Consider the following 8,360-nt stretch of genomic DNA (forward strand, 5'->3'; position numbering starts at 1 on the left):
AATATATAATGAATTGCCCTTTGCTTTTCCTCTGTCTAATTCTGACCTGCTCAGAGTGAACAATTTAATCAGATCAGACTTGATTTGAATTGTTCCTCCCAACCAGTTGAAGCAGCGCAGGGATAATAAATTGCTGTCATTAGAAGGGATGTGGTAACAGTCTTTCAGCATAACTGTGTTAGTCCCTGAGTCCGACCACATGGCAACCAGAACCATTCCACAACCATGGATTGGAGTTTTGATTCCTCCAACTCCATTCAAGAAATGGGATTGTTTGTACTCAGTGAATGAAGCACAGTCCCTGACTATATGATGATCCATGCTGGAATCACCGATCCAAGAATCCCCAAAGTGCATACCTGCACCCATGAATGAATATGAGTTATCATTTCCATTCTTGGATGTGACCTTTGCATTTTTCTCCATGCCACTTCTCTGTTCATCCATGATCCTCTTTCAGCACTCCTTTATCCAATGACCCTTCTTGTGGCAGTACTTGCACTCAGTATTGGATTTATCTGGCTTTGATTTAAAATTGTTAGAGTTGGGTCCGGGTTTAGTTGAATTGAATATAGCAGGTGCACCGGAATTTCGGGATTTGCGACAATTAGCCTCCCCTTTGATTTGGAAAACAATTGAATGAGCTGCCACCATCTTCTTTTTATCATCTGGATCCTCCAGTTCTTTGAAATCAATTGAGGCAATGAAATTGTCCCAAGACGATGGTAGTGATGTAATTAGGGCCATGACAAATTCCGATTCTGGGAGTGAGTCCCCATGTCAGAGACCAGGTTGAGACGAAGGAGTGTCTCCGTGGTGGAGGGCTTCGGCCTCAGCGACTTAGGCCAGGAGCGCTGTGCCAAGTAACACGTCCATGCCCTAACTTACTAAACTGGCAACCAGAACTGAAGGGGGTAAACTCTAGTCGATTTTATTACTGAGGTGTAACCTATGTACAAGTTGAGTATATATATAGTTACAACGAGGGCAGGCCCACAAATGGTGGAGCCGAGCCGAGCCGAGCTAATGGGGTTAGACATTAGCCGATTGAATATTACTGACGAGTTGGGTTACGGGGTTAACGGAATCGTAGGTGATAACCCAGAAATGGAAAGGAGGGATAGGCCCGAAGGTGGGCTTGCAGGGCAAGCGAGTGTATTGCCTAGTGGAGGTGGGAGTGCACTAGTGGACGTCGGAGCTGTCCGGAAGCCTTCAGGGCTCCATACTTAGGGAGGTGTAGGTAATAAATTGAAAAGAGGGGGTGGTGACCATTGAGGGGTACCGAGGTGATTGCGGAATACGGGAGCTCCGAGGTTAGTGAAGAAGGAGCGGAGGTAGACCGGAGGGATCGGAGGGAGTGGAAGTCGATGGCCAGGGATGGATATGACACCCCAGCAATCTGGAGATCTTGATACATGTGCCGTAATTTTTCATGATGTGATGTGAGGTCATCTTCTTCCAACCTTCTCGTGCTATAGAATTGCTGCCAAAGATAGATGCATGCAATACTCCCAGAATCCTCATATTCATTCCGGATTGTGTCCCAGATTTCCTTCATGGTATCTACTGATTCAATGAATGTTTGCACAAATGGGTTGCACCAGACATGCATTTGGAAAATTGTTTTGCTGTCTGACTTTTGGATTTTAGCTTCATCAGATTGATTGGCAGCAATTAAGTCATCAAGGGATTTCTCTATATGTGGGAGTAGGTCGAGGACTCTGAGGGTATCCTTCATGTTAATTCTCCAGGTTTGGTAATTCTCCTTGCCAGTTAAGGCCAGAATTTTATATCTGCCAAGAGAAACATTGTCAGCTGAGGAAGCCATAGTAACAACTGAGTTAAGAAGTCAAGCAACTGTATTTGAGAAGTCAAGCAAAGTCCAAGTGTATTGAGTTAGATAGGTATGACCCTTAGGCTGGGCTCATAACCCCTTGTAATGTAGGGATTCTGTATAAGGCAATCCACTACCTCAGCAGTAACACTCGTGAGACCAGATGTAAGCTAGGGTGAAATCTAATGATTTTTGTCAACATCCATCTGTGCATATTTATATACAGTGTAAATCTATTGTGGAGTGGCCTGTTAAGGTAACTCCTGTGCGACTACAGAATTAGTAATTTCCTCCACATAGTCCTCCACATAAACACCGGCTGTGTCCGGTCCCCATGACTCATGATTACAACAATAACAGATGCAAAATTTGTGCTGATTATCACCAAAGCTCTTCCACCTGCATATAAACCACTCAAGACTATGGCTATAGCCAATACTCAGGATGCATTGACACTAGCTTGTGAAACTCTCATAGGCCAGATCATCAGAGAAGAAAAGTCCATTAAAAGCAAGGAGGTCGAGACAGCTGCACTGCTTGTTAAATCTGTGAAACTACCAGAGAAAGGCAACAAACTAGGAGGAAAGAAGTCCCAGAAGGGTAAAGACTGCCCACATTGCACTAATCTGAAGTGTAACAAAATAGGCCACACATTTGAACAGTGCTGGGCCAAAGGGGGCAGATCTGAGTGTCAGGGGATGACCCCCAGGTCCCCATGACCCCTCTCTATGGCCCACAGCCCAACCTGTAACAGCCTAGTCTCAAGGCACAGAGCTACTGTGGGTAAGAAAGTGGGAAGAAAGTTAACTTCTCACTTTCCCACAGTGGCCACAATATGGTGAAAACTTCCAGAGATATCCGGAAGTCACATGAGAGGTGGGAACCGGGGCCCAGAGCATGCAGTGCACAGAGTGTGCAGGGCAGAGCACACATGTGGGTCCGGATCCGGGCTAGTCAGGGTGTGTGCCCTGACACTGAGGGACAATAGGGGTGTTCACAGTACCACAAGTCAGTCACAAGACTCACTTTTGTCTTGGGGCTCTGGGGCTGCAAGAGTGCCAAAACTGGTTTAAAAACAGGTTCCAAAACTCTGCCTTAAGCTGATTAAACCCTGTGCTGAGTCACATGTACTGCTATCCTATACTGTACAGTTTCTTCCTCACCCAATTGGGTAGCTGCTGTTAGAACGGGGCGGAAACGGACGACTCCGGAGTGGAATTGGAGACTTAGCGTGGAGGGACCTTGGCCTCAGCGACTCAAGCGGAGCGCTGTGCCATTGCTGTTTGTCCATTTGGTCCTTAATTTCACAGTAGGTGAGCAGGAAGTCTCTTGGGGGCATTTCAGGTCGATTTCGGACTGAAACCAAGACGAGTATGTACAAGCGCCAATATATATAATGGAAGGGGCAAAAGCACAAAGAGAACAAAGGGTGACCGAATCGGAACGAAGACGTCCGAACGGGAACAAAGGGTAGAGGGAGCGGAGCGGTACCGAAGGTCATAGGGCAAGACCTGTGATACGTCCGAAAGGAGGTAGAGAGGGCGAGGCCCAGAGGGGCAGGAGGATGAGGGGAAGTGGGGATGATGACTAACTGGCTAGAATAGAAAGAAGCAGTAGTCCAAATAGGGAAGAAGGGAAAATGCGAGAAATACATTACAGGCGGCGAGAGCACCGAAGGCGGTCCGCGAAGCTCGGGGGTTGCGGAGCTTACGGAGGTTACGGAGGCGGGGTTGGAAGTCCGAGGAATATTGGCAATGGTGTTTACGTAGTATGAGGTCACCAATGCAATGGACTAAGGCCGAGGTGGAGTCAAAGTCCGAGGTAGGGACTATGATGGAGGCTCGGAGTAAGGTACGAGCGGTGTCCGAGTGCGAAGTACGGAACAGCGGTGGAAGGTCGTAACTTGGCGGAAGGGTGGCGGAGGAGTAACGGAGGGAGGAGACAGGTAAGGGGAGAAGGAGTGGCGGAAAGGAGAGTAGTCAGGTCCGAAGGTGAGTATTGGAGCAGACGGGGGAAGCGTAGGAGGATAACGGGAGGGTGGAGGTGTTGTGAAGGGGGAGTGGAGTAGTAGGAGGGTGAGAGGTAAGGAGGAGGTGTGTTGCCAGGACCGAAGGTGAGTATCGGAACGGCAGCGGTAGGTTATGACTCCGGAGGTGAAGAGGGTGGAGGTCCGGAAGTCGGGTCGGGGTCGGGTATGCACGGATATGACAGCTGCAATGCAATGCAAGCATGCAGCTCCTTCAACAGTGGTACCCACACCAAATAAGCATGCTAACCGGTCTACTGGTCTAAAAACTGAGGAGATCAGTACCCCCACCACATGCCACATCCAGTGGCTTGCCAACCCTGCATGGATGGATCAGCTGGTATCCTACTTGCTTGAAAACCCATCTGTGCATCTCAAACTATGTGGAGATTCTTCCCAGACGGTGAAGGCAGAGAGCCAGTCAAGGGTCTGACTGATTTATGTCCCAGTTCAGTGTCCATACTTTTACTTGATTCGTTTTTTTAGGTTTCTACTGGTGAGAAGAAGGACTACTGGGCTATCATTGCCAAGTCTATTTGGGATCAGGATGACAAGCCTGAACATGCTTTTTATATCAAGGACTTAGCCCACTATACCACTGCAATTCAAGGGCAGATCAGTTGGTGTGTTGTATTTTGAGCATGCAAATTCAATCATCAACCTTCATCCAACAGGCTTGAAACACAGTACAACTACCTTAAGTTTCTGAAGGAAACAGGCCAGGGTGTTAAGACAGATGAGGAAATTGAAGAAATCCATGCAAATAAAATGGGTATGTAGAAATTTCCTCATATATTCATGCACTAATATTCCTAAATATTAGTGGAGATACACTCGAAGTTCCCTTGGTTTGATGATTTGGATGGAATTTGGTCCACACTGTAGGAGAAATAATATTCGAAGAATAAAACAATGATCTATCAGAATAGTCAACAATCAGGTGACAAGTTCAGATGTTTAACAGATCTCATGATCTTTATGAGACTGGACAGACATTAGAAGATCATTATAAATTATCTACACCCCTGTAGCATGAGATTTAATCTACTACAAGCATGCCTAGAACCTGGCATAGGTATAATATTCAAAGAATATATCCCTACAACAAGAAAATAGCACATAGACGGCAGAATAAGAAGGAACATTGGGAAAGAAATGTGAATATCTCGGGAACCAGTAAACCTTTGACTGTAATCTTTTTACCATCTGAAAGGACTGTTTCTAAACTTTATCCACGGTTTTGTTTCATTCTAAAAGCTTCAAAACTGACGGAGATATCGCTCAAACGGCGAAACACCTTATATAGGAATGATTGATGATATGGATCTCGGATCATAAGCATAAAGTGATTCAAAAGTCTGCGGATTAGTTAATTCATTGGGAAAGCTCTAGAACATTAGTAATGATGCGGCTTCACAAAAGGGGGTGAATTAGAGAACAGTCTAGAAAGTTCCTTTATAGCCAAGTCATTTCTAAAGATAACCGTTTGTAATTAAGGCGGTGTAGAGCATAGCTTTAGCGCTACAAGACCCCGCTAAGATCGGCCCAAAAGACAAAGAACTGAATTACTTATTGCTGAGTCATGTCCTAAGTCCATTATTAAGCTTACACAGCCCAAGCCCCTATATCATTCTAGAACTATCTATAATACAAATGTAGCACATGTAACTAGTGCGAGGCGTGGGAGTAGAGAGGCCTCTGAAAAGCATAAAAGGCCGCCGCTTCTGCCCCCTCTCAAACCTCAGGTAGAAATATAAGTTTAATTCTCCTCACCAGTGGTTGGTTCGTTTGCTCCAAAAGATAAAAGCAAATATTAGTTGTTAGCTAATATAAAACTAACACGTCACTCTAAGCGTGAGTTAGGGTCAGTTAGACACAGCTGAACAAAAGTGTCATAGTGAGAATTAGTGAGTTTGGTGGAAGGACTTCTTAATTGAATAATCTCTCAGCAATACTTGGTTATCACACCACAGGAGAAAAGTGAGCAATCCTGAACCTGCTAGATAACTAGCACGCACTCTAAGCGATAGAAAGAGCAGTTTGGTCACTCCTGTATTGAGTAACATTTATTGCGGAATTATTTTATTAGTAGTTTTCCTTCAGTAAATTATCAGGAAAATCACGTCCTACTGAAAAGTGGTATATCTAGGTGTAATATTGACTAGAAATCATAGTAAAGTCAATATAGAATTTTATCCATAGACGATCTATACATCAGGTGCGATCGTTGGGGGGTGTTTATTGTTGTTTAGACAATTATATATTTGGCAACCAAAACACGGTCAGTACGCAAATCAGCACAAACTCTAATATCGTTATTGGACGTAGGAAACTGGTTACATAAGGTGATCCAGCTCTGCTCCTTCAACGCTTCCAAAACATTCCATTGACTTGATCTCAAATTCAACTGTGGGACAAGCCCAAGGGTCCGAAAACCTTTCTTTGGCCTCGCCTACTATGGATACAAATGTACCGGAGTCTCAAGATGCAACTCTGGCTGAGGTGTTGGAAAATGGCATGGACTTGGTATGTAAAGGAAGGATGAAACCAGTTAGTAGTTACTGACTCCAAGATATTAGAATAGTGTGTCACTACTCCCAATCTCATCTTCCCCTTCCCCACTTCCATCACCCCATACTACCCTACTCGACGAGCAGCTGCAGAGTGTTGACACCAAACCTAAGGTTGACCCAAGGTTTGCACCCCAGCACTTGCAGCTCCCCACTCCTATTACACCAACCTCAAGATCTATGACACCGGGCACATCTTCAGCCCATACCATGGCACAGGGTATCAAGGTAAAGCGAGACTCACTTGCTGATTTCCATGAAGCAAGCAAATTTGAGTCTGAACTCGCGGAGCAAGAGTCAAACCAGCGGCATGCAGAATACATGGCACACATTGCTACACATAGACAGTGTGAGGCAAATAAGCATGAATGCAGAATGCTCAAGTTACAAATCCACCAACTAGAGCTGCAGCAACAGCAGCAATTGGATGTGCACCAGGGACAGCAGCAGTTGGAGTTGCAAGAGGCACAGCAGAACCCTTTCATGCCAACTGGATTTCCACTCACACCCCCAACATTACTTGCCACACCACAAATAGACCTTGGCAAAAACTTGACTCGGCACCTAATCAATTCTTTGCACACTCCATTTTTTCTATTCAGTACTATGGCTTTCAGTGTTGTCCATACACCTGATAAAATAAAGCCTCTTGAACATGTCGGTGCTTCTGCTGACCTTCTGTTTCTCCTGCTATCTGCAGTTCTGTTGGCACCCAAATAAACCCTTCAACTTCTTCATCATCTTCCCTCTCATCATGACCATGCAACCCAACTTCAACCCACTGCAAGAAATCCTCATCAGACTCAAAGTTCTCTTCATGTGCTACCAATGAGTGAATGATAAGGCAGGCACGGACCCATTCAAGAGCGAGTTTGTAGTCACACACACTATTGATTTGTTGACGGAGCCCCCAAAGAGATTGGAATCGGCCTTTAAGGAAACCTACTGCATGCTCTGACAGGATACAGACCTGAATTGACAATTATCAGTCACTAGGGGAGGATCAGTTGAATATTTAGACTTATGGCAGAAAGATGGTAGTTGAACTGTTGGTTAGCTGGTATAAGAGATTGTGGCTTCTTGTATGGTACCATGCACCATGGTGTCAAACCATAAGCAGAGTCCCCCCATAGCCACTCAGCATCTCAGCCCAATTGGTCAGATTCCTTATAAGCATGTGACTCTTTAAAGGCCATGGAGTCATGGACACTCCCTGGTGGGCCAAGAACATAGTCAATTATGTGTAGATTTGGAAGTGTCACTAACTAAAAGCAGATGAGTCAAAGCTTCGTGAAAATGGAATGGCATACTGTTAGGCTAAGGGAGTAATTGGATTTGCAGTCAAAGAATTGTTCACCATAATGTCCTGGCTTTGCATGGAGTAGTATTAGTGTGCCATCCACCATACAAAATCCGGGTCTCCAAGCAGGGCATGAGACTTGTTCCACCCAATCAGAAGCTTCCTGCTTCTCTGATGCACTTGGCCAGTGGATTGCTTGGTCATGAAGAGGGAGGAATGCTGCAATTATCTGTCTTGTAGAATTAATGACTGCTCCAGCACTGCAGCCTGCCCATTGCGTGACAGCTTCAACTGATACACCATTCCCAAATTTACCAAACTAGTAAAGAGTTATTGCAAGCTGGTGTGATATGGGGGCTTGTTCCACATTAGAGCTGTTGTAAAATATTGGATGTTCTTGGATAAGAGATAGAAGAACATCAAAGGAATGAGGTGAGACACGTAGGTTGTGGCAGAAGCACATGCAACGTCCTCTTTGTAACACTGAAGTACAAAGGAAAGCTGGCTGCACTTGGGAACTGAATGCAGGAAGAGGACTCTAGTGGTAACAACATTGTAAAGAAACTGCTGGACACATCAGATGGCTTGAACATGGGAGTGATGGAGCCTTGCGTAGGTTTCGCCAAGGTC

At 45.3% G+C, this 8,360-nt stretch overlaps 2 protein-coding genes across 2 annotated transcripts; both read left to right on the forward strand.

Annotated features, from left to right (window-relative positions):
- Nucleotides 1–3,975: 3,975 nt before the first annotated feature.
- EI90DRAFT_3131514 (uncharacterized protein) lies at nt 3,976–4,745 on the forward strand (the record flags this gene model as incomplete). Its single annotated transcript, XM_039064393.1, has 4 exons — nt 3,976–4,287; nt 4,347–4,483; nt 4,535–4,632; nt 4,684–4,745. The coding sequence occupies 4 exons, from the start codon at nt 3,976–3,978 to the stop codon at nt 4,743–4,745; spliced, it is 609 nt and encodes a 202-aa protein (XP_038910699.1).
- Nucleotides 4,746–6,317: 1,572 nt separating this feature from the next.
- On the forward strand, nt 6,318–7,150 carry EI90DRAFT_3131515 (uncharacterized protein; the record flags this gene model as incomplete). Its single annotated transcript, XM_039064394.1, has 2 exons — nt 6,318–6,386; nt 6,440–7,150. 2 exons carry the CDS (start codon nt 6,318–6,320, stop codon nt 7,148–7,150), a joined length of 780 nt encoding a protein of 259 aa, XP_038910700.1.
- Nucleotides 7,151–8,360: the final 1,210 nt, after the last annotated feature.

The sequence above is a fragment of the Cantharellus anzutake genome (assembly GCF_015039405.1).
Source record: "Cantharellus anzutake strain C23 chromosome Unknown EI90scaffold_77, whole genome shotgun sequence".
NCBI lineage: Eukaryota > Fungi > Basidiomycota > Agaricomycetes > Cantharellales > Hydnaceae > Cantharellus > Cantharellus anzutake.